Below are 27,966 nucleotides of genomic sequence, written 5' to 3'. Positions count from 1 at the left end.
TGCAATTACCTAAATACTGGCACCGGATATGCCTGACCTTCACAGGTCAAAGCCAAGCTGTTATGCTGGGGAGCATGTATGGTAAAAGTTGAGGCAACGCTGGGAAAACTGGGCGCCTTGAAGCCAACAGGTTCTTCAGATATATCAGACAAGTCGTTATTATGTGTTAAGAATAGGAGGAAGTAACTGACTGAATGTTGGGTTAGTGCTCGGATTACCTAAAAACAGGCACTGGAAATGCCTGAGCCTGGCAGAGCATCGCAAAGCTGAAGCCCAATGGAACATGTTGCTGGAATGTCTGCACGCCCGTGGGCACAGCCGGCGCCTTTGAACCAATAGGCTCTAAGAAAATAAAGCTTATAAATTTAACAATTAAACCATATCATCTGTGCAGAACTTTCGTCTGCTTTGGCTTGAGCATTGGGCATTAGTCATTGTTATGAATACATTAAATTTGTACTGAATGTGAGAACACCTGAAGGGCTATATGTCAGGTATCTCGAGCAATAACTACATTTGACATTGAGTTATTATTTGAGAGAGTTTAAGCGTGGCTTGCGAAAAGTATCTCAATGAATGCAACTGGCGCCCTTTAACCGTTGCACCTCACTCAAAATGAAAAAGTGAAATTGTGGCCAAGTATTCCCAACAGGTGTTGTAAGACACTAAAAGCCGGTGGTATAAAAAGTCAGACAAAAGTCGCACGCAAGCAGCAAAAATAATGAATTTGCTAACTTCAGACATAAAAAAAAAACCCTTCAACTTTGACCTCATTTGTACGTACGTGCACTTTGCACGTGACCTGTTGACACAGACGGCATAAGCTAACGCAACCCCCAAAGGCGCTGAACTTTTCAGACATAAACTCGAAAAGTAATAGAAGAAGAGGGAAAGCCGGCAACAACAGACGCGCACAATGCATATTTAATTGGGGTCAATGTTAAGCTTAAGGTTAACGAAATACCGACTACAATAACAACAGCTAACGCGCCCCGTTGGGGCATGCGCACCTTGTGTGTGTGTGTGCGGCAACAGGTGGGCGGGCAAGAGCCGAGCCAAAGACAGCAAGCGAAAGTTGACCCAGAAACGTGCGTTCATTCAATAAACCGGTGTGCGAGCGAGACGCATGCAGTCCACACAATCCACACAAACAAACAGCGCGCGCATGTAGGGGTAATTGTTTGGGAAATTTCGTGTGGATCACGAGCATGCGCATTGGCAAAGAGAATGCGGGAGAGCGGGAGAGAGCGCACACAAGTCGCATCAGCTGTTGTTTACAAACACAAACACGCACACAAGCGCAAAGCCATCGACACACACAAGTGTATGGGTAAGGGGGGCGGCAGCTGCATTTGATTGCCTTTTGCGGTGCTTTTCTATGATTTCTCCCGCTGCCACCGGCTACGATTTGTTTATTTAGCTTACTTTTTATGAGTGTGTGCGCGCCTATTTGACGCATGTCTGTGTTTGTGCACATTTTATGAATGAAGCAGCGTTTGGCCCCTCGCTCGGGGTTAAAGTTCACACGCCTCATGCATAAATAAAGGCACGCATTGTGCCCCGATTGGGTTGAGCGTTTCTGACTAACCTGCTGATAGGAACAGGAAATGCCTGCGCCGGGCACAGCAGCACAATGTCTATGCCGCGCTGCCGCTCAATCCCAGACCATTTCGTGTCAATGGAGAGAGTGGGACCCTTGGCCGAAACGGGTTCTGTGTGGGAACATCAATTTAGGAACTATCTAGCAGAAGCCTTTGAATGTTGACATAGGGCATAGCAGACAATTATTTTACCCAAAAATTGGCGCTGGATAACCCTGAGCCGGGCAAAGCAGCGATATATCTGTGCCTCTTTGCAGCTCATAGGGTTTACTCATTATCGAAGGTATTCGCGGTGCCGTGCTTGAAACTGGCTCTGCAAAAAAAAAAAACCAGAAAAGAAATCGACTGAAATCCCTCAAAGGTTGATCGCAATTGCTTCCTCTCAGTTTTTCCTTAACTATTCTAACCTGAATGCGGGCACCGGATAAGCCTGAGCGGGACAAAAAAGCGCCAAATTGGTGGACAGCATGCGTTCGATCCAAGAGCGTTTGATGTCGTTGGACAGCAGGGTGGGTGCCTTACCGCCCACGGGCTCTAAATGGTCAAGAGAAATCGTGTACAACGGCAAAAAACTACAACCTAACTGAATGTTGGGTGCCTGACAGTTTCGGCTTACCGAAAGCTAGGCGCTGGATAACCCTGTGCTGGACATAGCAATGATATCGAATAGTTCTGATGCAGCTCGAGAGGTTTCTGGACAAGGGCTGGTGTTCGTGGGGCTGTGCTTGAAATGGGTTCTGTGAATTGTTCGAGAAAAATAATAAAATAAACATAATCTCTGGCCTGATGTTGGTTTAGAATAACAACCGCACTTAGTATATATGAACGCACCTAAAACTAGGAGCTGGATAACCTTGCGCGGGACAAAGAATTGCAGTAGCAGAATGGAATTGAACAATGTTGGGCTTATACGTCAGTGCATTTATCTTCGGCGGGCTGCTGGCAATGGGCTCTGGAAATGCCAACGAAATTATGTTATGATTTGGACAAAACCTGACCTAAGCTTAATATAGACTGAATGTTGGTGAAAAGAGCTGGACAAATAAAAAAAAGCTTACCGAAAACCTGGCGCTGGATAGCCCTGAGCTGGGCACAATATGGAAATGCTGGAGTGACCAGCCACAATTAAGGGACGTGACTGAAGTGGCGGCACTTTTGGAGCAGTGCTCGAGACAGGCTCTGGAAAATTGCATCAAACTTAACATAGAACTAAGAACCTGAACCACCTGAAATGTTGGGCACTAGAGCATGAGTTTTTACCTATAGACTGGTACTGGATAACCTTGAGCAGGGCACAGTAGGGACAAGGTGCTTGAGCCAGCGTAAGTTTTCATATCAAATTTGGCCAGGGAAACAACTTTGGGCACAGCGCTGCTAATGGGCTCTAAAGAAAAAAATCATTTACATTTTATAAATACCCAAAGAAAAACTGAAATCTGCCTGATTAGCTGCAGAAGGGTACTTTGACTGTAACCTTACCTAAAAGCAGGCACTGGATAACCCTGTGCTGGACAAACTATGGCCACTGTATCTTGCACAGAAACATATTCCAGATTGTTTTTCTGTATCAGGGCGACCCGAGGAGCTGCGCCGCTAATGGGCTCTGAAAATTATAGGGGATCGTATGATGAGAAAACTACATAGGGTTTAATCGAAAACTGCCTGAATGCCTGTCGAAGTTGGTTTTGTTTGAGTTTTACCTAAAAAACGGCACTGGATAGGCCTGAGCGGGACAGAGCAGAGTAAAGCTGTCTGTTAAAGAAACATCCACATTGCGAGTCTTATCGCCTGAGGTTAGCCGTGGACCCACAGTGCCTACAGGTTCTAAAGATATCGAATTGAAATATAAGCATTAAGGATGAAAGGTAAACGTCTTAAGCACTAACTGCCTGAACTATGGATTTACCTAAAAAATGGCATTGGATAAGCCTGACCAGGACAAAAGAGTGTAAAGCTGCCGCCTAAATGAGCTTCGGCGTTTTTGAGACGATTTTCAACACTGATTTTAGGCGGTACGCTGCCAACGGGTTCTAAGAAAACATAAACGTTAAGCTGGTTGTCATTTATAAATTAAATTGAAAAACTGCCTGAATATTATGGAGATAAAGAAGCCAAAACAGGCATTTACCTAAAGGCCGGCACTGGATAGGATTGTGCTGGGCAAAAGAGCGTAAACGTAGAGCCGAGTTGGGCTGCCGCATCTTTGAGACGTTCACCAACACTTATTTTGGGCCCAACAGAGCCAACGGGTTCTATTAAAACCAGTTTCGTATTTTGATTAGTGATTAAAATATACTACTCCTATGTACTAAATGAAAACTGCCTTTATTTCCGGCCTGGGCACCTTCTTACCTATAGGCTGGCACTGGATAGGACTGTGCTGGACAAAAGATGCTCAGATCTCCCTTCAAGGGCACCTCGGCATCCTTGCGTCGCTCCCCGATGCTAATTTTGGGCGGCACGCTGCCAACGGGCTCTTAAATTGAACAACTTATTAAAGTTAAACAACAACAAAACAGGATCAAGTTGCGAACTTTGAAAACTGCTTAAATGGGTTCGGCAAGGGCCATAGAAATTTGTTGTCAAGTTTTTGGGAGGGGTGCGGAAACAATTTCGGGACTCAAGCCATCACAACTATTGCGTGTCATTGTTTGACCAGCCCGTTATGAATGGGCTTAATCATGCGACTCTGAGAGTGGGATGGGAGCTGAAGGCTTATGGCTAATTACAATTTGTAGTCAATGATGCTTGAAGACTTTGCTATGCCTGAGCTATAATTGGAGAACTTTGGACGCACAATTACCTATAGAAGGGCACTGGATAGGCCTGCGCGGGACAAAAGATGGCAACGGTTTGGCCAAGTCGAATACTGTCGCGTGTCAGACCATCTTGCTTATTGACACGTGGTGCCACGCTGCCCACAGGCTCTGCAAGAGGAGGTACAAGATGAAAATCGTGTAAAGGACCACAGACTAAACACACGGAGTAGCTCTTAACAACTAGAACTGCAAGGCAAAGGATACTCGACTCGATTTACCTATAGGCTGGCACAGGATACGATTGGGCAGGACATTGTATGGCTATAGCCTGTGTGCTGCTTATGCGATCATGATTGAACTCATCCTTGCGATTTACTCGAGGCGCAACACTGCCTATCGGCTCTGTAAACGATATTGACTTTACTTAAATATACGCTGAAACTACATAACAGCCTGAATGCAAATGGGCGATATGCGACCAAAGACTAGCTTAAGGCCTTACCTAAAGGCTGGCATGGGATAGGACTGAGCCGGACATAACAGAGCCATAGATTTGTTGGATTTGGCCAGAAAAATGCCCAATTTATCTTTGATTTCTACTTTGGGCGCTACGCTGCCCACAGGCTCTGCAAAGATACGTTATTACGGCATTTATATAAGCTACTCCCAAATCTGAAGCTGCCTTAATATTGGGCTGGTAAACATCGGGCGCTACAACAGGCCAATGGACATCCAGTTTTTCTAGACCTCATGATTCTTAAAGCTAAGGCATTACCTATAAGCGGGCATTGGGTATGACTGCGCGGGACAGAGCAAGGCTAAAGAGTTTTCAGAACTGGCTAAAAATATGCCAGCTTTATCCTTAATTTCTACTTTGGGCGCGACTGAGCCAATTGGTTCTGCAAATATTCAAAAGAAAATTGTTCGTCTGTTCAGAACATCCTAAAAACTTAGACTGCATCGGCTCAAAGGTACTCGACTGTGCATTACCTAAACGCCGGCATTGGGTAACCCTGAGCTGGGCATACCAAACTTAAGGAGTTATTCGACCTGATGATGGCCATTTTGACTTTATCATTAATATCGACTTTCGGTGCCACAGAGCCAACGGGTTCTGAAAGGGAGAGTGGCAAGGACATCCTGCATTTAATGAATTTGATGGCATAGTACTTCTAAATGGGAACTGCCTGAATGTCATTCTCACCTAAATGAGGGCATTGGATAGCCTTGAGCTGGACACAAAATGCTTAGCGACGCATTTAAAGATTTCGAAGAGAACTTCAGCTTATCGTTCATGTCCACTTTAGGTGCAACAGATCCCACAGGCTCTATTGGGGGATAAATAATATATTCCTGAGACTGCCTGTTGCTGGTTTAGAGCATCCTTACCTAAATGCTGGCATAGGGTAGCCTTGCGCAGGACAAATTAAACTCAGTTGAAGCCCAAGATTTGCAACAGATATTGCAACTTTATCTTTCAAATCAACTTTTGGCCCCACAGTGCCAATAGGTTCTACAACAATAAAAGCAGCATGTGAATCGAGTGTAAAGGACACAACTGCCTGAACAGGATTAGGGCGTTATTTAATGTACCTAAAGGCTGGCATAGGATAGCCTTGAGCTTTGCAGAACAGATTCAATGAAGTATTTGAACTTTTTATGGCAAAATCCATTTTATCGTGCATGTCAACCTTAGGTGCCACACTCCCGACGGGTTCTGAAACAGTTTGATTGGGCAAGCGACTTTAATGGATCGAATTGGAGTAAAGGTAACTTTTAGAAAACTGCCTAAATATGCCTGTGAATCGTACCTGTATGCAGGCATGGGATACGACTGCGCGGGGCAAAGCAAGTTTAGGGCTTGCCCCGTAGGCTTATCAAGCCATGTTATACGATCCTTAACATCCACCTTCGGCGCCACACTACCAACAGGTTCTGCAAGCAATTTCGAAATCTTTAACTACAGCAGCCAATGCTCTAATGGAAACTGCCTGAACATTTTGATGATGGCGAATCTTACCGGGCAACGGGCGTTGGATACGACTGTGCTGGACAAAGTAAGCTCAGGGATATACCCTTTGGTTTATCAACCCATTTAATGCGATCATTAGCATCAACTTTTGGTGCAACACTGCCCACGGGTTCTGAAATATGCCAGAACCTCAACAAAATGGCTAGGACGTTTCGAAGTAAACTGCCTGAATGCTGAGCGGGGCTTACCTAAAGGTCGGAACCGGATAGGATTGAGCTGGACAAACTATGGCCAGACTCTGATTCAAGGCAGCACGAGCATAGTTAATCTCATCTTTGATATCAACTTTAGGGGCTACGCTCCCGACAGGTTCTGTGAGCACAAATAAATAGTTTGTAAATAGACCTATACAGGAATGTGGCCTGAACGTTGGGCTGAGCAAATTACCTAAACGATGGCATAGGGTACGATTGGGCTGGGCAAATGATCGCCTTGGATAAACCAAGCTGAGTTCGCGCAAATGTAAACTCATCCCGAGTATCGACTTTAGGTGCCACAGAGCCCACGGGTTCTACAAGAAAAGTTACATAAGTACTTATGCTTAAATATCTAAATCTCAACTGTTGAACTGAATGTGGTCGAGGGGTTTTTTGAACTAACCTAACTAAGGGCACGGGATATGCCTGACCTGGACATTGCATAGCATAATCCTCGGACAACTTCACCTGCAGCACTTGAAACTTGTCGTGAAGACTTGTGATTTTTGGCGGCACAGATCCTATCGGTTCTATAAAAAAATAATTACATGTGAAATAATAAATAAAACTAACCGAACTATGGGTACAGGGTATGCTTGACCGGGACACTGCATAGAATAATCCTCATTCAAATTCACTTGCACAAACTGAAACTTGTCATGCAGATTCGTAATTTTGGGTGGCACCGAACCAATGGGTTCTAGTATAAGAAAATAGAACAAGGTTATTTAACTCAGACAGCAGGCGAAGCCCGAAATGTTGGTTAAGTCTTTTAAGGTCTCTTATGCTATGGAAAATTAAACTAACCGAACTACTGGCACTGGATATGCCTGACCGGGACACTGCATAGCGAAATTGGATTCCAGCTTAACTTGCATCAATTGAAATTTATCATTTATGTTATTGATTTTCGGCGGAACAGATCCGATGGGTTCTGAAATTGTATACTACACTAAAGCCTTGCCGTAGGAATGCAGATGCACATTTGAAAGCTGCCTGAAGTTGAGAACGAATTGGTTTACCTGTTGGTGGGTACTGGAAACGCTTGACCCGGGCACTGCATGGCATATTTAGAGCCCGAAAGTATTTCCATAGTGCGCACTCGCTCGAGCAGATTAAGTTTGGGTGGGACAGAGGCAACAGGCTCTAAAGGGGATAAAGACTTACTTTCAGGCTTGGGTCTTGACAACTACTTGAATGTTGAATTGGATTGGGAAAACATACCTATATGCTGGTATGGGATACGATTGTGCAGGGCACTTAAGACTCAAACTGCTTGCTACAAACGCGCGAGCAGTGGCCACTTCATCGTCTATGCTAACTTTGGGTGGCACGCTACCAATTGGTTCTGAAAGGAACACAAAATGTTGACATGCCTTTAACTAGCCTTTTATAGCCCACGAAAGCCGCCTGAATGCTTACTGGCTCCGACAAAAGTCCTACCTATATGCTGGTATGGGATACGATTGCGCAGGACACTTCAGGCTAAATCTGGCACCTTGCACGGTTCTTGTATTGGACAATTCATCAGCTATGCCAACCTTTGGCGGAACACTGCCTATCGGCTCTGTAAACATTGCGAACGTTACACGGTGTCTCAAATTATTTGAAAACTGCCTGCTAGAAATGAGGAAATTGGTCTAACAAAATAATCACTTAAATTATATTGTCTGCCCCTTGGTCAACCTGTCATAAATTGGGCTATTTGCGGAATTTAAGCCTCACAAAATGGCTTCAGGACATGCAGTACAATTTTAATGGGAGTACCTAAAGGCAGGCATGGGATATGATTGCGCCGGGCAGAGCAGTGCAAATCCAGCCTGCTCGGCTATCTCGCGTGTCTGTAGTTTGTCCTGGACGTTTATTTTGGGCTTGACCGAGCCAACGGGTTCTACAATAAAAAATTTGAATTTCTTTGGTTCAGGACATGCACTAGAAAACTGTCTGCCGTTGGTCAGGCGAGGTAACGACTTGTTGTTATTTTTAAACCCACCTAAAAGCGGGCGTTGGATAGGATTGTGCCAAGCAGAGGAGCGAATAACTATTGCTTAGTTCCACGTCTATAAACTGATGTTTGTCTTGGGCGTTGACTTTCGGACGCACACTGCCGACGGGCTCTAGAAAGCGTAGTTAACTTTAATATCAACATTTGGGGGCTAACTGAATGTTGGTCTGGAAAAGGGTTGTCGACTAGTCTTACTTGAAAACGGGCATTGGATACGATTGCACCGGACATTGTATGTTGAAACTGGTGCCGCCCTGAATTTGCATCATTCTGAAGCGTTCGAGAAAGTTCAATTTGGGTGCTACACTTCCAACGGGCTCTGAAATTCGAATGGGATAAAATACCCGATAAGAGAAAACTTTCCAATTGCATCTATAAATCAGCTGAGATGTTGTGCTAGTTCAGTAAGCTTTTCATATACAACATTACCTATAAGCCGGCTGTGGATAGCCTTGAGCGGGACACAAGAGGCTCAGGCTATGCAAGTTCTTGATCTTAACATGTTTCAGATCATCAGCATTCGATATTTTAGGACTTACACTGCCAATGGGCTCTGTAATTGACAAATGCAACCTTTTATAGAGGACTTATCAATGTCTAACTGTTGAAAACTGCCCTAGTTCGCTTAGGGATAATCAAGCTGTCTATATTACCTATAGAATGGCTGTGGATATGCCTGAGCGGGGCACAACAAGCTCAAGTCTAGAGCGCTCCTGCCCTTAATGTGATTGTAATCTTCACCTGTGTTAATTTTGGGGCTAACACTGCCAACTGGCTCTGCAAATGTTAAAGCCAAGGTAAGGGAAATATGATAAGAGAATAAACAAACTGCCTGAATTCGAGAAGGGGATCTTGCTTACCTATAGAAAGGCACTGGAAAAGCCTGAGCGGGACAGAGCAAAGTAATGCTGTTAGAGAGCTGAACTTTGGTTGTACGTGAATCATCACCAGAGGTAAGCCTTGGACCGACGCTGCCAACAGGCTCTTTAGAAGAGCAATGCAAAATGAATATGACTTGTATGGTTGAAATTTAAGCCTTATGTTGGGATATAGAGCATTACCTAAAGAAAGGCACAGGATAGGCCTGAGCTGGGCACATTAAAGAAACGCTATGATTTAGCGGAACACGGGTAAGAGTTATGTGCTCCTGATTGCCATTGCCATTGAGCTGTGGACTAACGCTCCCAACGGGTTCTAGATCGGATTGGAAATACACATGTGAGATACTAAATGTTGAGATGCCTAAATGTTGGGCTAGTTTACCTATAAAAGGGCACCGGGTAGGCTTGAGCTGGGCACATAAGCGCAGCGCTCTGACCCCGTAATACTTTCGGAATTTTGATGGCATCGTCGCCGGCTGTAACTTTTGGACTAACGCTTGCCACCGGTTCTTTAGAGGATAAAATAAAACGTGATTTGTTTGCTAGTCTATGTCTAAAAAGCCTAAATGTTGGGCTAGTTTACCTAAAGAATGGCACTGGATATGCCTGAGCTGGACATAAGAGCGTGGCGCTCTGCTCCATGTTCACCTTGAGGATGCGAGACTCATCGCCACTCGTGAGGCGCGGTCCCACACTACCAACCGGCTCTGGTGAGGAAGATATCTTGTTTACAGATTGGCAAAGCTTGGCCTGCCTTAAGTTGGGATAAGTCTTACCTAAAGAGGGGCACAGGGTACGATTGTGCCGGGCACAGCAAAGTTATGGGACTCTCTGCAGCGTATTGCACAACTTTAATATCATTGCCAGAAAGCAGACGAGGACCAACGCTTGCAATGGGTTCTTGAAAATGGAAAAACATTCAGTCTGTGCAAGAAAAGGAAAACTAGCCAAAGTTGGGTCTGAGTTAACTGAGCTGTCATTGGCTGGCCCACCTAGATAATGGCGCCGGAAATGCCTGAGCGGGACACAGCAAAGTGAGGCTGTTATTGGCCGCGCTCGTAAAGCTGCTACTTGTCAGTGTGGTTGGGAACTTGGGCGAAACCCTGCCGACTGGTTCTGTGAATGAATCGAAACGGAAAATGAAGTTTTAGATTTGCATTTAATTTCGGTTAAATTAATTACTATAGCTATGTACTGGTTGTTGGCACTTACCTTGGGCACATTGATACAAATTTTGGGAAAGTTGAAATTCAATTATAATGCCCTGGTAAGGCGCTGGTAAGCCAAGCTCTTTATTCAAACGGACCAATTAAATTTTCCTCTCTCTTAGCTTTATTTCAAGCTCATAGCATTGTCGAGTACCCTATCCCAACATTCAGGCAGTTTTCAATTTAGTACAGAGCAACAATTTTCTGATCGTATTGCGCAGACATTATGAGATTTGGGCATACATTGATTCAATTTTGATGTTCGATAAACACGCTTTTTCCTCACAAAGAAAGAGATTTTAAGCAAAAAATCTTTTTGATTGAATATTGGATATCAGTTTTTATCAGAATATTGTTGCTCTAAAATATATTTTTATATATTATAAATAATGTAAATTACTGAACTATTAAAATCTCAGTAATTCACAGGCGAAGCAAGGAAAATGCCAATGGATATTTAAATTTATGTCATAAAGCATTTTCCCTGTAACGCTTTCTATACTTGGAATATATTTCAACTTTAGTATATGGAAAAAGCAGAGATTTTTGTAATTGAATAATTAAAATCTTTAAAAAAGTCATAATTTTAATTTTTTAAATTTACTTTAACATACTTTTGAATATTCCAAATATATTTCAAAAAGTCACAACCCAAAATTGTTAGCTTAATACTTAACATTTAGGGGCTGAGACTTTTATTTATACACTAAGTAAACTTCACACAGTTAAAATATATTTTAAATTAGAAAAATCATTTTTCATTTTAAATATACTACTGTGTGAAATTAACTTAAAGCTATGAACCCTCAGTTATCCATCTGGTGGCAAGTATTTATTTATTTATTTTCCATGCACATTTATTGAAAAAGTTGGCTTAATGGATTAATATAAAACTTAAATTAAATTCAAGAGACATTCTTTGAAAATAATAAATTATTGTTTATTTTAATTATTTTGATTGGTTCAAAAAATATTTCAAAAACATTTTCTAGCTTGCAACTGTTTTAAGCTTTTGGCATTGCATGCAATAAAAATAGAATAAATTTAATGGATTCGATTTTTCTTGTGTAAAATTAAAAGTAATTTGATAATACCAGGCTTAATCCAAAACATATACGAATCGAATCTTAGGGCAAGGCATTGTTTTGAACCATAAACCGAACCGCCTTTGGTTTTTGTATTATTTTAGCAAGCTTTTGTGTTCACATTTCAGACAGTTTTGATATTTCTAAAACAACTGCCACAAGAACGGATAACTGAGTGCCTCACAATAGAATTATAATTGGCAAACAAGGCCGACTTACCTGTGATGACCAAACGTCCTTTGGTCGCACTCAGACGCGTCTCTCCAGTCAAACGATGCTTGGTGCGGCATTGATAGCTCTTGTATCCGTCTTCGGGTCCGACTTCACGAATGTGTAGCTCGCCGGAGGGCAGAACGAGGTATTTGCCGTCTAATATTTATTGTTGTGAGTTGAAAAGTAATTCATAAAAATATATTAGTGATGACGTTACCGGGCTTAACTTAAGCTATCATACAACAAAGCTACATTTTAGACAATTAACAAAAAACTCAATTAAAATCGATGCTTTAATTGAATTTTTCGCTTCGCAATCGAAAGCCACATGCCACAGAAATATTAATAAACCGTTAGATCTTAACGCTTTGTGCAATTTAATAATTATGTCAATTGTTAGTATCATGCAATGTGGCTTGCCAATGCGAATTGTGTATTAAAGTATTGCTAGAGTCCATTGCTAGTCCATTTACATTTGGATATGCTTATGTAAGGCTGAAAATAGTATTTTAGCTTTTTTACAAGAATTTGATTTAAATATTTACTTTGATTTTCAGTCTTACAACAACAAGCAACATTGCGCTCAGACAATAATTTATTGCATTTTTTGTGTAATACAATAAATTAGTCTAAAATAATTAATTGACTTATAACTAACTATACACCATGACAAGCAGGCTTCATATCGAAAAGAAATTGTAGATAGTTTAATCAAAGTTGTAATATATATTATTTATTAAAATATTCTGAGCAAGGCTGCAAACCGGGCTTAAACGAATTCCTAAAACGAATCACAAATTTCAAAAATAAATTGTAAAATATATATATATATATATATTATTGTTATCGCAACATTTATTACTTGAAATTATTATTTTAATTGTTTTATTGCAAGTTATAAAAAATGTGAACAACTAAGGTTCGAGGTGAAACCTAGGTTCATAAATGTGGAAAACTAGTTTGACAAACCAAACCTTAAAGCAAAGCATTAGCTCAAACTGTGAACTGAGCTGATGAATATTATTCCCGAGTTTGCAGTCTCAATTTTCACTAATACAATTGATTGGTTCGGTAAATAGTTCTTAAAAAAGTATAAATATTTCCACAATTTCTTTTCGTTATGATATTCATGCTACAACAAAAATGCCAATATTTTTAGCTGATGTGGATTATCAAATGATGATTTTTGTTAAACAGCCTTTGGGTTATGATATATGGTACATGTTTATATATCTGTACATATGCGCAGAATCGATGATATAATTATTAGCATTTTTGTTCATACATATTTACAGTAAAAGTATTTACACTAGGCTACAAAACAACGCTACTTTCAACTACATGAAGGGGTAGGTTCTTGTGAATGGTTTTGGGCAAGTCAGGAGTGACTCTTGGAGTTTGTTTGGAGAGGGAAAGGATGTGAAAATAAAAAGAATAGATTTGGAGTTTGGGCGAAAAATGAAAATAATAAAAAAGATAGAGAAATTGAAATTGAAAGTAAACCAAAAGTAATCGAATGCCTAACAGCGCAGTAGTTCGGGGCCTGTTAGAGAATGTCTGGGACCAAGGCACTGAATGATCGTTCAACAAGCTGGCATTGAAATTTGAAATTTGAATTGGACGGGATTTGTTTTGTGTGAGTGTGGCACTAGAAGCAAGGCTAAGAAAACTTTGAAAACTTAAAGCTAGTGGTTTACCGCTAGCTGTGACATCGGCCTGCGGATATATTTCACGCTCCTCGTCCTCAACCCACGAGTCGACCACAATAAAATCGGCAACAAAACTGGGTATATGACATTTAAGGATTGCGCTGTTGCCGCGCAGAATGGACTCATCCATGACATTGACGCTGTAGGATTGTGGCACAACTGCAAAGTGAACGAGACAGAGAGATAGGAAGATGGGCTTCCATGAAATAGGCTGATATCAGATAAACGAGGATAAATCATAAGGTAATGTTGGATGGTTGGCCCCTTCATGTTTCTACAATGGCAATAAGATACGCAAAGGTGCTGTACCCGTTATGTTCTTGGTATAGACACCGCCCTCGGTATCAATCCAATCGGTTATGTCGATGTGATCGGCCACAAACGACGGCGTCTGACATTTGAATATAGCTGCATTGCCCTTGATGACGTACTCATCGTATACTTGCGACTCAAAGAACTGTTTGACCACTGAAATGGCAATAATGCGGGTGCGAAACATAAGCAGGGCATGATTCGAAAAAGCAAAGATAATGTTGGAGTGTAGGTTAACAGGGAAAAAGAGTTCTGGCTACAAAACTAGACTAAGGCCTAACTTAATCGATTAAAAGCTGCATTTAATGCTATACCCATGGACTCGTCGGGCAGTGGGCGTATTATTTCCACGCCCTCCTCATCTAACCAAGCCTCAACGTCTATGAAGTCGGCCACAAATGAGGGCACCAGACACTTGAGCGTGGCAGAGTTTCCGCGCAGCACAAATTCATCGATGACGCGTGTCTGATAGAACTGATGCACAACTAGGAGGGAAACGAAGAGTTGGGCGCATAAAAATGATTAAAGAATTTGGGAAATAAATAAATTAAGGGAAACTTTGTGGACACAATACATTTGGGATTGGCGCCCATACGAATATTAATTAGAAATAAAATCGATTGTAGTACCCGTCTCCTCGACATTGTTGGGATAATAATTGCGACCCTCTGAGTCCAGCCAGAGATCGACGAAAACAAAATCCGCCACATACGAGGGTATCTCACACTTCATAACTACAGAGTTGCCACGAATAACATACTCATTGTCGGCCTCCGATTCATAGGATTGTATGACAACTGAAGCAAATGATTTTCACAAAGAAAATTAAAGTTGAAAAGTTCAAATGATGGATGTAAGTGTGGGAACATTTGTTAAGAACTAAGTGTTTATATCTAATAAGTATATATAGAATTTGATTGGACTGTACCATAGGCGCCAGTTGAATTATCCCGCCACAATTCGACCCCCTGATCATCCACCCAGGCCTCAACTTGCACAAAATCGGCTACAAACGAGGGTATCTTACACTTGACCACCGCCGCGTTGCCCTTAATGACATACTCATTCTCGGCCTCGGTTATATAGAACTGTGAGACGACTGCGTGAAACGGGTGTTAAATAAAAGAAACGCAAATTAACTTGTAAAGCTTGGAATTGGTTGGGATGGGTGCTAATTTAAATTAAGGATTGCAAATCAATACGAGGCACACCATAATTATCGGAGAAAGACAAGACATTGCCCTCCTCATCAATCCAAGACTCGACACGCACAAAATCAGCAACAAACGATGGAATCGAACACTTTAAGACGGCAGCATTGCCTTTTATAACATATTCGGTCATAATTTCGGCCTCATAGAACTGATTGACCACTGAAAATGTTTTGAAATAAGCGGAAAGTAAGAAATTATAAGTAAGTTGGAAAGTGTTTGGATAGTGAAACCCCGTGTTAAATTAGTTAAAACTAAACTAGCTTATTTGTTGCGCTTAGCCAATACCATAATTATCAGAGTGGCGCAGTTCGGTGCCCTCCTCATCGATCCAAGACTCAACCCGAACAAAATCAGCCACAAACGAGGGTATGGAACATTTAAGTACTGCTGCATTGCCTTTGATGACATACTCCATTAATATATCGGCGCCATAAAACTGATTAACGACTGGACAACAGATGGAAATTTAAGCCAAAAGTTATAGCATTTAAATGAAATTAGAGTAAATAGAATCGGGAATTGGAGTGGGATGCCGCTGCTTAAATATAACAACCACAATATCTGAAGAATCTACCAAAATCATCCTGCGGTATATACTCCGTGCCATCGCTGGCTACCCAGGCCTCAACGCGTAAAAAGTCAGCCACAAAACTTGGTATGGTGCACTTCAAAACTGCCGTATTCCCCTTGATAACATACTCCGAAACAACTTCAGCTTCGTAGTATTGGTTGACGACTGCAAAATGTTGAGAAAGTATTATGAAACAACGAACAGGCTAAAGTAAAGAAAACCACGCACTGTAGAATGAAGATGTAAAATGAAAAGAATACAGCAAATAGGGGGTTATGAGGAAAACAGGAACTGCTAGTTTTCAATATTATCTGATCTTATAAACTGTGGAATCGCTTAGCTAAGTAGTTTATATACCCATGCCCTGTTGGTCCTCGAGTGTTCCATAGAGTTCGCCCTCTTCGTCTTGCCAGGAAACCACCTGCACAAAGTCCGCCACAAAAGATGGTATGGAACACTTGAGAACTGCCGAATTGCCGCGTATGACATACTCATTGTTAACCTCCGACTCGTAGAACTGTTGCACAACTGCCGGGGGGGGATTGAGGGGAAAATGAAAATGATTTTGTGTTGAGAGTGCAAGCGGGGTGGGGGAATGGGGCAACACCTTGCGTGTTACGGGCGTGTGAAACTCTTCAGCAGCCTAATTGAAACAAGAGAGGTTCAGCTTTTAAGCGACAAGAGTAGCAGGCGCATTTAATGGACCTTAATGCGCAATTTGATGAGATGTACATAAATATTTAGTTATGCGCCGCGCAACTTCCCTGAGAAAGTCCACAGGTTAATAATAGTTTAAGAACATGGCTCATAGACACGCACTGAGAAAATTAGCCAGCATACATTTTGTAATAAGGATGAATGCAAGACAAGAAAACAAAAGAAAAGAAAAGTTAATGAAAATATGGTTTGGGGAGGAGCACTTAAAATTCTATGATGCTGGTCAAGCACAACTGTACATGACTCTCTCCAAAAATAACCTCAAAATTCACAAACCATATTCGGTGCCTGGTAAAAAGTCCTCATTCTGATCCGTGTGCCAGGACACAACGCTAACAAAATCAGCCACAAACGAGGGTATCTCACACTTCAGAACCGCAGCATTTCCGCGTATGACATAAGCCTTATTTACATCAGTATCGTAGTATTGGGCAACGACTAAAGTAAAGCCACAAAGCAAAATAAGAATCATAGTTAAGCTAAGACAAAAAAAAAAGTAAATTAACTAAAGTATTTGCATATTCAATAACAAATCATCAAACAAAAGTGGAGACACTTGACGAAGCTTGGAGAATAGTTCTATTTGTTGGTAACCTGACCAGTGTTGGTTAATTGAGTTAGCTAATTGCAATAATACACCTGTGTCGCTCGTATTTTACAGTTATTAGTGAAGCAGTTTGGTGTTGGTTGTTGGTGGGTGTTTCTAGTACTTAGTACTTTAGTGTTGGTTAACTGTACTTGCACTTTACACGAGTATTCTGTGGGCATATGCTGTGTTGTTCTGTGTTGGTTGTGTGTGAGAGTGTTGTTGTTGTTGTTGTTGTTGTTGGGGGTATAGTTTGCAGAAGTAGTTAAAGTAGTGCTGTTTTGCAACACACGCACAAACACTCACAGACAGAAGCACACACCGACACACACACACAGAAAGAGAGAGAGGCAGAGAGCCAAAATCACACACCATATTCAGTGTCTGGATAGAAATTCTCTTCCTGATCGGTATGCCAGGAAATGACATTTACAAAATCAGCTACAAACGATGGTATATCACACTTCAATATGGCCGAATTGCCGCGTATGACAAACGCCTTGTGTATATCCTCTTCATAGTGTTGCGAAACGACTAAACGTATAGAAGAAACAAAATAAATCTTTATAAAGTAAGATGGGAAAATAGATCGTGAATGGAATGATGGAATTTTCTTATTGTTGCTGTGGCCATGCGATTTTAGTACACCTAAGCCTAAGAATGTAGTGCAAAGTGCTATGCTAGACTTTTTTGTATAGTTGTTGTTCTATTGGGAGCAGCGCACCATATTCTGTGCCCGGAAAATAGTTCTCCTCCTGATCGGTATGCCAGGAGACAGCCTCAACGAAATCGGCCACAAATGAGGGTATCAAGCACTTGATAACCGCCGAATTGCCGCGAATCACATGCTCCTTGTTCACATCGGCCTCGTAGTATTGGGCAACAACTGGAAAGTGGTGTGGTATGAAGTGCGTTTAGTGATGATGTATTCCATGAAACTCTACGATAAGGTCAAGCAATTCTCACGCTCGAAACACCTGTGCAAACATGACAACTTTTTCGACTTTGGTTCCTGGAAACAATTTGCGCATTTCCTGTTTGTCGGAAAACAATTAAACGGCCAATTAAGTGGAAAGTGCGAAAAAAAAAAAACATAATCACAACCAGGCTCAGTCCAAGCGCTTTATTAATTAAAGCCATTTAATTCAAGCAAAATTTCGAGGTGTAGCCCGTGCTCCAGCCATATTTCATGTCGAGCAGCTACATGGCTGGCCATCATTATCATCGGTCTCCACTTTAAACATATTTTTGGCAGTAAGCCAACATGATAAATTCACTTAGTTAATAGGAACAGAGACGAGTTTATGCTAAGCAAAGCCAAACGACAATAATGAGCTTGAGCTGAGAGCTATGGAGCAGGGGAATAGCTGAGGTTGGGTTAGGTCTCATGGCGTGAGCTAATTGCTGACTAACACGTCGAGCGACGAGCGACGAGAGAAGCCCGATGACTAAGCCAGGTGGCAATCCTAGGGGTTGCTCATATATGATGGTAACATAATTAGGTAAAAGTCATTAACTTTCGGCCTATTTGGACCTGGTTTATGCAAGCGGAAGTAATGGATATTTCCACAGCGATTTGGCTGACAGTATAGACAGGGTGTGTATAAATAGGTTCGCGGAGCACTGGGGCACCCAACACATGACTCTGGCGAGTTGCAGCTGTAAACTCTGGCTCCAGCTTCAAGACAGGCAAGTGGTGTGACAATTACATCATCGGCATCATCAGCACTGCCAAACAGCTTGCACAACGATTAATTGCAGTGAAATTGCATAGACGACAGGCCAGACATATGGCAAATCCCTCGTTGCATTGCCAGGTGGAGATGGTCCAAACAAGGCAACTTTATCGACAAAATCAGACAATAACATTTGAACGCGCGAAGCTTAGCGCGAACATAGCCTATTGCTGCAATCCGGAAAAGCACAGATTTAACCTATTAAAGGGATTTGCATAAGCGAAGAACTTGACAGGCCTAAAAACAACGTAGACAGCCGAAAAAGTTCACCAACGCCGATTTCCTTCTTCTGAAATTTGCTGTAAAACTGGAAAGAATATTTGTTTGAGTGCAGTGCAAGCATTGGATGTGGTTAACATTATAAATCGACTTTTGACTATTAATGACATAATTGTGAATAGTTCAGTAAAACATCGGACAATATTGTTTTTCTTTGGAAATTTATATTACTTCCGCATTGAATTACAAACAGCTCTATCTTTTGAAAGCCATAACAAGAAGTTATTGAAGCTCTTTAATAAAAACCTATGCTTAAAATGGTTTTGTTTTATCGATCGATTAGTCGAATTTATCGATCGCTGAAAACTAAGGTAACCAACATCCATTGACGTGCTCTGCACTCTGTAGTCTCCAACACGCTCCACTTACCTGCTCGCACATGCACGTCCCGGGATATGATTGAGCCAAACTGGTTGCGTGCCAGACAGGCGTAGACCTGGGCATGCACTTCCTGACGATAATCCTCGGCGCGGAAGGGCGGGAAAACCAGCTTGCCATCCGACGAGATCTGACGCAGGCCGGGCACGTCACCCACGGCGGTGCCATCGCTACGGACCCAAATGATTTCGGGCATGGGATTACCACTGGATTTGCATTCGATTTCGGCGCCCGTGGAGTTTGAGAAGTCAATGCGATTGGTGGGTTCTTTGAGAAAAACGGGTCCCTTTTGGTCAGCATCCGGTGGATTGGCAGCTAAAGTGCTGCTAACAGTGGCTACGAGGGGAAAAAGCGAGAATGGTCAAGAATTAGTACAAATAACAATTAAAAACTCATAAAGCAGCTTAAATATTCAGGGCAACACAGCGGAAGTTGTGTATACACATATACTCCAACATAAATATGCACAGCTCCGAGTCCGTATATATAAATATATATATATATATATATATATATATATATATATATTTGTCATCATATTTGTCAGTCGACATGTCAAGTCAATTGTCAACAGCTTGGCTTTTGTTCCATTGCTGTCGTGCTTGCTGCTGCTCAACAATTGAATGCTATGGATCAGTGACTGTCGCTATTGCTGCCCAGCGGCAAGCCCGTATGTGCTGAAGTGTGACGGTGTTGCTCTGGCAACAGCCACATCGAGAAAGAGTGCTCTTTTATCGGGGTTGCCCGACAAGAAAATACGCTGAGCCGACGTTTCAAAAATTGGAACACTTTTCTTTGCATACTCAAGTACACAAGACAAGCACGCAGGGGAAATGCATTCCTAAGTAACTTTGGGGTTTGCAGTTCAATTTTCTTAAAGTTTCAGTATTTACCAAAGCACAAAGTATTAAGTGGGTAAGGAAATTTAATGAAAAGCAATTTATATTAAGAACCTGCATCGGAAATATGCTTAAGTCTTTTTTGAAAATCGTTATGATGGAAGCAATCGGAAGAATCTACAAAAATATGCTTTCTGCGTATGATACACGTCTCTAGTTTTAATAGCTGGCTAGATCAACTCTGCCCATCGTCTTTATCGAGAATATATATGTATTCTTTATAAGTGCAGCGAAGTTTCTTTCTCTTTGTCACATACATTTGCACAAAAACATGATACCCCTTTTAATCCATACTCAATTGGTTCAGGGTATTTTAGCTACAGCAATAACAAAAGCAAAACTATTAAAACTGGTCGCTCTTTCACTTCCTCTGCGCACAAAAGGCAGCAGGGTAAAAAATCGTTCGTTGACACTTTGGAGGCTGCCGCACGACAAAAGCCGCCAGAGATCAGCTCATAGACCTGGCCGAGAGGAGTGTTGAGCTGATAGAGGCGAAAAGAACCATCCGCCCTCAGCTGGGCTTGTCACTTTTGCATTGGCAAGCAATTTCATATTCAATTTTATGCACCGGCATGGTCGCGACCCGCCCCTTCTGCCCCTGAAGCCGCTGCACAGGTGTTTGTAATAACAACAAATCAGAGCATTGCAGTCGGCTGCAACTGACTGCTTAATACTCTTTCACAGTTACAAAATAAAACTGATATGCCGCACTTCCAGTTTAAATCTCAATAGGAGTTAATCGGTAGTATTCATTTATAATTTGTTAACTCTAACGCTAAGTCGGTGGGAGATAGACTTTCGATTCGCCAGGCCCCCCTGGAGTCATTATAGGTATACGCAAGTGTAGGATGGATGCGAAAGAAGCCCGAACGAAAATACTCTTTTGGCTTGGGGAACGAATGAAAACTATTCTAAAGGCTTGCTGCAATATGACAAATGACGATAGCCCAAAGTTCTCTTTCAAATCCATGTAATCAGCTCTAAGGATAGAACGATATGGACAGAATATGGATGTGTATTCTGTATTCTTACATTTTAATTAAGTTTTTAATTTGCTGAAATTTAAACATGTTTCTATCGTTCTGCTTTACTGTAACGACTATTTCGCATGTCCTTCAACCGCGCGTTGTTGAATTTTTGGGTCATGTGGGCACTTGTCTCTAATTTATCATTTCCATTCTCGCATTAATTAATGCTCAGCTCGCCTTTCAAAACAAACAGCACGAGCAGCAACAAATTAGCTGCGAAATAATTAAAAAGAGGGCGCGAGCAATGGGCAAGACGCACATTACTGTTCCACTCTCCAGAAAACACTGTACAGACAGTGTTGAAAAACGCTTTTAAACTCACTTTCATAATGTAAAAAATTAAGATATTTTAAAAATATTCATTATTTTTTATATTTGAATATTTTCAGTGTAATCATATAGATTACAGCTAATAATTTAATGCATTTTTGCAATGCTAATTTTATTTTAATTGTACAAAGAACAAAACATTAATTTGGTTAGGAACGTACGGATATTCATAGTCTTTTGCCTAGGGCACAAGTTTACCACATGCGGCGTGTTACCCTGACATTTCAAATGAAAACGAATTAATTAGCCTTACAAAAACAACAACAACAACAGAATTACAACAAATTTGGAATGAGTGACAAATTGAGGCTTGAGTGTGTCGCCCTTATATAATATTTACATATTCTGCCAAGTGTTGGAACTTTTCATTTTCGGTTGACGTATTGGATATCTATTGTTGGACAGTTTTAGGCATCGCAGCTTACGACAATTCCTTAGCTTTAAAATGCAGGAAATGCGCAGACGACGCGAAGCGCATTCGAAAACCAATTCCTTTTAAATTATTAAAATGCGCAACAGCGAACATATGGCAGCCATATGAACATCGCAGGGTCTGTTGGCAAGTGGGCACGTGAGTCTTTAATCAACATACATATATGAGTGGTAAACATTTACATATGATTATATATATGTATCTATATACACGTCTGCATGCGTCGCAAAATGGCAAAATAAAAGATAAAGACGACAATGAGGGACGAACTTTGCGAATCAAATTATATCTTACAGCTGTTACACATATGCTTTTCACTTTTGAAATTACGGAAACGATTAGAGGAAAAGGCTACCCAAAAATAATGAACGAGAGAAGATGGCTTCTTCAATGTTTGACTTCCTTTATAAGTACGGGTATGAAGAGTAGAGAGCAAAATATTTCTGCTTAAATCTTTTAAAATATATTTTTTTAATATTTTTTTGCTTACGAGTGCATTATAAAGTAAGAGTCACAATTTTTATTATATATTTAATCTTTGCCCTTGTTGTTTTCCTTGCTTTGCGACTTCTTCTTTCCGTTGCACTGTTTGCCTCGACCTTTTGGAATCTTCGGTTTGTTTTGTTTTCTTTTTTTTGCAAATCTTTTCGGCAGGTGTTTTTTTGAATGGTCGTATCAAAGTGGCTCGGTCAGTTTCTACCCTAACTTGAAGTTTTGGCAAATCGCAAGCTTAATAAACAAACCAACGAAACCGGTTCCATGCCGGCAATGTCTTTCCAGATGCTGGTGACGACAGCAGCTGCTCGGCGAATGCGATTTATCCCAGAATAAACTCGGCAACAACAACTAAACGCAAGTTTATTACGTCTCTCAATTGTGTCGCGCAATTTTCCAATTACATACATAAATACACATGAATCAACAGAGAGTACACACAAAGCTAGACTAAAACATGTTCGACTCCAAGTGCACTAAGTAACACAATTATGGCAGTGGCAAAATGATTAAAACGAAGGGAGAATCCAAGTGGCATTAATGTCAGCTAAGGTCATGCTTTGCAGTTGCCGACCCGTGCCACATGCGGCAAGCACAACGTGGGAGCTGCCGCAACGAGTCTCCAGTCCAGAATCAAACAAACGGCCAGTACCATGCCAAGTGGCGCCACAGTAAACAAACAGTAGCACGAACGCCAGTCGCAAGCAAATTCTAATTTAAATAAACAAATAAGTAAGCACATGTACATAAATGTATATGTGTGCAAGGATGACGCATAGCAAAAAAAATGCCAAGCAAAGTAGAAAAGGCTCATCAAAATCAGAGAAAGGTATTTGTGAATATTATTGTTGAGCGCTGTCATAGTAAATAATTTGCAGAGTTGCTTCCTATTTTAGATATCGCTTTTATTATTCATTGTCGTTTGTAATTAAGGTAGAAAAGGAATACACTTAATGCATGTCACGCCTTATCATAACTATGTGTCTGTTTACGCCCGTCCAATGCCTACCTCCCCTAATTAGCCCATTCCCAGTTACATTCAAAGTCCAAAACAACAGGCAATTACGTCCACCTATGATTTCGGCCGTGAAAGGAAATAAGAAATTAATAACTTCCTGCCAAACATAAACAAAGCGCCGAAGTTCAATAGGCACACGTATGACACTGACGCGCCCAACACAGTCCGCCCCAAACATACAATTCAACACGCACAGGTCAGAGGTCAGCTTAGAGGCCTGCTTACCACACGAACTGACACGCAATCCATTCGATATTTCTATCAACAATGGAACAAGTCTATGAGTTATTGACCGAGCCCCTCTCATTACAGGCTGAGTTTCTTATAGTCCATAAAGTATTTGTGTAGACGAAAGTGCTGATGCGTATTATTCAGTGGACATTATATATAAAAACAAGAAAGAACAGGTTTTAACGGCACACCGATAATCAAATAGAATTGTTATTAATTATTAATTAGAAATGGTTGTGCCAGCGAGTCTATTTATATAGCAACTAATTATGTCAAGCTTAGTCAAAGTATCTTTGAAACCCGATCTTGGTCCGATCCGGCCGCAACGTCTCAAAGCCTCTGTCTAGAAGCATACTCGGCTGTTGATACCGATGAAGAATATATATATATCTTGTGGGATCCGTGACTTAATTATAAGTCTCTTTGCACTAACTCTGCGATTGTAAGTTTTGCGAGTCGAAAGAAACATCTGCCAACGAGCTGAAAACCTGTTCGCCAGCTGTTCGAGAATCGCCAAACATTTTGAAAAGGTCTGGCAGCTTGAGTTTAGCCCACTCATTCATTAGATTCGTTTCGCGGCTAAGACCCACACAGAGTCACGTTTGCAGCAACTGTTTAGGCTACAAGCAACTTTAATAAGTGTTTGGCCAAAATGCAATTAGTTAATGTTTTCCGATGCCTACGCGAAACCGGCCAAAACGCAACTCTAACAACCCACCGACAGGCCAGCATTCAATTGAAGTCAGCGACAAGTCGGACGACAACTGAAACCACAACCTGTCCACCTTGTGGTCAACGACGCGCTGCTGATGGAGAGGTGAGAAGCTGGATTGACAGATACAAATACACATATGCCCTGTATCTGGACCGAGCTGGCGCACGTGAGAAGCCGTTAAGCTGACAGGAGGTAAAGTGGACCAGCGCTTTACTGTGGGTAGTCGCAGAGAGAATAAAATAAGAGAGAGAGAGAGAGAAAGAGAGAGAGAACGAGAAAGGGAGAAGTCACGTTGTGCACCTACCGAATGGCTGATTGCGGTAGCAGACGTCGGGGCTGTGGCACAGTGTGGCAAAATTTGTCATATCTTATTCAGCATTATGCTTATCTATAATAAACTGACTGATTGACTGACTGACTGCTGACCAACACACAGCCTTAAGCCCTTGTGTAAATGCACTCTAAGATGAGGTCTTGAAAAATTTGAGATGTAATGCCTAAAAACATATGTGAGACTTGGTTCACACGCTTCTGAAAATCTAACCGCTGAATGGAAAATTAGGGTCTAAGGCTGTACGGATGAAAGTTCCTAGTTTAGCTCGACTGGCTTGTTTATCAAAAAATGTATATATATTTCATAACACAGTACACAAAGCTGCGATGACGACAACGACTGCAAATGTCAGTCAGAGAGGCAAATACTGAAGTTGACGGGCGCCGCAAACATTTACGGCTACTTGCGGACAGGGGTAGAGGGTGTGCCACCGCACAGTCCCAGACAGAGAGAGGGTGGTTTCGCCCCAGATTCGCTAAACAGAGTCTACACACGTGGGCGAGCATTTGAATGGGCTGGTGGTTGTGCATGGGAATGTGTCAAGAGCCTGCGGAAGGCGAACCAAGCGGGCTGCCAACTCGCCGGACGAAGAACAACAAACACGACGAGGGCCCGACGAGAAGCTGCTCAAAAGGCGGGCCAGACGCGCTTTGCATATTAAAAGCGAAGTGTTGTTGGCATCGCATTAATTAAGGCCTCAAGATACAGCCAAAATGGAGAATAAACACGCGTGCAATGGAACTTTAAATAACTTTAACATTAAATAAAAGAATTGTTTGTCATTGTTGCTGTCTGTCGCTCGTTAGCCAGATTACAGAGCCGCGATAAAACGCGACGAGTTGGCAGCTCCCAAAAAACGTGACTCAGTTTACACACACACACATGCTTATAATATAAACACGAACGTATAGGGTGTATGCGGGGGGAGCTCTTGGCATGCCGAGTCGTACGCGACATATAGATGATGTCTGCCTGATAAATGTCACCTGGTTGAGACTCTGCTGGGCGAGGCAATCAAATATATTTACAAATTATGGCTTGATTCTTTTTATAGGGGCGCCAAAATTATGTTAATATTCCCTCTGTCTCCTTTTCTACTTTGTCTTATTGTTAAGATTGAAGATTTCAGATCAACTTGCCTCAGTTTAGAGATAGCCTTTTTTAATTTAACGCCACATAATTCAACGCCATTCTGACCTGTTCATGGGACTGCTTAAAATTGAATTCATATTTAGTGTGTGTTGGGCCCAAGCGCTGATGTGTATCATTTCTTGAACATTTTGTATATTTTTAAAGAACTGTTACGCTTCTTTACTCGTTTGTTTATAAGACTTTGCTGTTGACACAATCAATTTAAAGAGGTAGCAAAATATACATTGGCACACGCTTCGGGATACCATTAAAAAGAGAGAGTATCTACTTAATATCCACTTTACCTGCGTATACATAACTCGCACACACACACCCACTCGCACACGGCAAATCACCCACCCTGTGGAAAAATGAGCGGAAGCTCCGCACTCAGTTTCTCGTCCTCGTCCTAGTCCAAATCCAGGGGGCTTGCTGAGTGAAATGCGGCAACAGCCCGCGGCTCTAAATGATTTTGAACGCGCCGACAACCAGAGACACAAAATGAGTATTATAATTTGTGGGCAAGTTCTTTTTTTCTCCGGCCAAGTGTTGATGATGATGATGCTTCCAGACGGGGGGAAAATAATTATTATAGAGCAGCTCTGGTGCTCGGGGAATGGACGAGAGAATGCGTGCCCCTGCACAAACACTTTGTTATTATTGCCGCTCTGAGATAAATGAATTCAGGCGAATTTTTCAATCTACTCAAATCAAATTTCCAAACTGTTCTAACAATGACTTTCTTAGTTCTCAGTCGAAGATTAAAGCCATATTTTTCACGATTGCCCTAAGAAAGCCAAACCGGCTTGGTAAAGGCAATGTAGTGTAACAAAGCCCTTTGATGGCTATTCAAATTTTGAATCGCAAAGTCGTAACAAATAAAAATTGTAATTTATATGTTTTTTAATCAGCTTTACAGTAGGCCATGCAATTACTTGACACGCTCTTAACTTAAGTGCTAGAAATCGTTCTCTATCTAAATTTTCTAGGCCTGCAGACACATAAATTGCCAGCGATGCATTTTCAGTTGCAGCTCGTAAAATATTTTCGGCTGCCGGCTGTTTTCAATATACTCGCATGTGCATATCTATATGTATATATATATATATATATACGCAGATATAAAGATACACAAGACATATCTGGGTTGCCTATAGAAATACTTAAAAGTCTTTTGGACTTGTTAAATGAGCTTAAACAAAATGTATGACAAATGTTTTAAATGGCCCACGGCATGCGAGACTGTGACTCTTTGATGCTTGAGCTGACTGCTGTCGAGAGGATTTCCAAGGAATTTATAAAGCACAAATAAATAGATTTTCCCATATTACACAGGAAAACTTTCTGTTGTTTTCGACCTCTATATAAATAGGCTTTACTGGCTCTGCTCCTTTGTTTCGTATGCGATTCGACGCACAACTTTGAAATAATCACATAAAATTGCTGCGCCAATGAAATGCACTAAAACTTGGCCCATAAATGTGCAACTGCATGATGGTGTCGCAGCCAGATCCCTAGCTCCATTTACCCCAAACAAAGGCGCTCCGGCAAACAAAATGCGGCATTCCTGCGGCTGTGTCGACAACTCCTCTGCACCCGGGCACAAACTGTAATAACTAATAATAAACCGAACATGCACACAGAGACACGTTTCGAGAGAACCATTAAAAATAAATCATGTATAGAAACAAGTCGGGAGATTCAGAGAAGGAGATACCCTATGCATAAATTATAACCTTCCCATATATTCATATTTAAGTTGTGAAATATTCTGAATCTGTGTAACCAGTTCTTATAGTCCTTGAGATATGACCAACAAAAAGAGAAATATTGAAACAAAATTATATACCTATATCGACAGACAGAAGG

At 41.4% G+C, this 27,966-nt stretch overlaps 1 protein-coding gene across 34 annotated transcripts in view; it reads right to left on the bottom strand.

Annotated features, from left to right (window-relative positions):
• Dscam1 (Down syndrome cell adhesion molecule 1) overlaps positions 1–27,966 on the bottom strand; it is a 69,989-nt gene that overhangs the window by 32,350 nt on the left and 9,673 nt on the right. For 2 of the 34 annotated variants that reach the window (XM_070210120.1, XM_032436891.2), the window contains exons 3-6: positions 19,475–19,819; positions 17,463–17,624; positions 11,988–12,137; positions 9,455–9,578 (exon numbers count right to left, since the gene is read on the bottom strand). In XM_070210120.1, the coding sequence (XP_070066221.1) occupies positions 9,455–9,578; positions 11,988–12,137; positions 17,463–17,624; positions 19,475–19,819 (781 nt within the window). Of the gene's footprint in view, positions 1–9; positions 134–218; positions 343–2,432; positions 2,554–2,659; positions 2,781–3,507; positions 3,632–3,729; positions 3,854–4,404; positions 4,529–4,638; positions 4,763–5,953; positions 6,078–6,171; positions 6,296–6,580; positions 6,705–6,779; positions 6,904–6,992; positions 7,120–7,396; positions 7,524–8,582; positions 8,707–9,023; positions 9,148–9,247; positions 9,372–9,454; positions 9,579–9,655; positions 9,789–10,058; positions 10,183–10,467; positions 10,592–11,987; positions 12,138–13,678; positions 13,850–13,999; positions 14,159–14,316; positions 14,488–14,930; positions 15,102–15,213; positions 15,376–15,501; positions 15,664–16,144; positions 16,316–16,780; positions 16,943–17,462; positions 17,625–17,814; positions 17,977–19,474; positions 19,820–27,966 lie in introns of all 34 variants that reach the window. The other 32 variants (XM_070210115.1, XM_015173898.3, XM_070210110.1 and 29 more) reach the window with 32 other exon arrangements.

This window comes from Drosophila virilis, chromosome 5 (genome assembly GCF_030788295.1).
Source record: "Drosophila virilis strain 15010-1051.87 chromosome 5, Dvir_AGI_RSII-ME, whole genome shotgun sequence".
Classification (NCBI taxonomy): domain Eukaryota; kingdom Metazoa; phylum Arthropoda; class Insecta; order Diptera; family Drosophilidae; genus Drosophila; species Drosophila virilis.
This window is presented reverse-complemented; position numbering and strand designations above follow the sequence as displayed.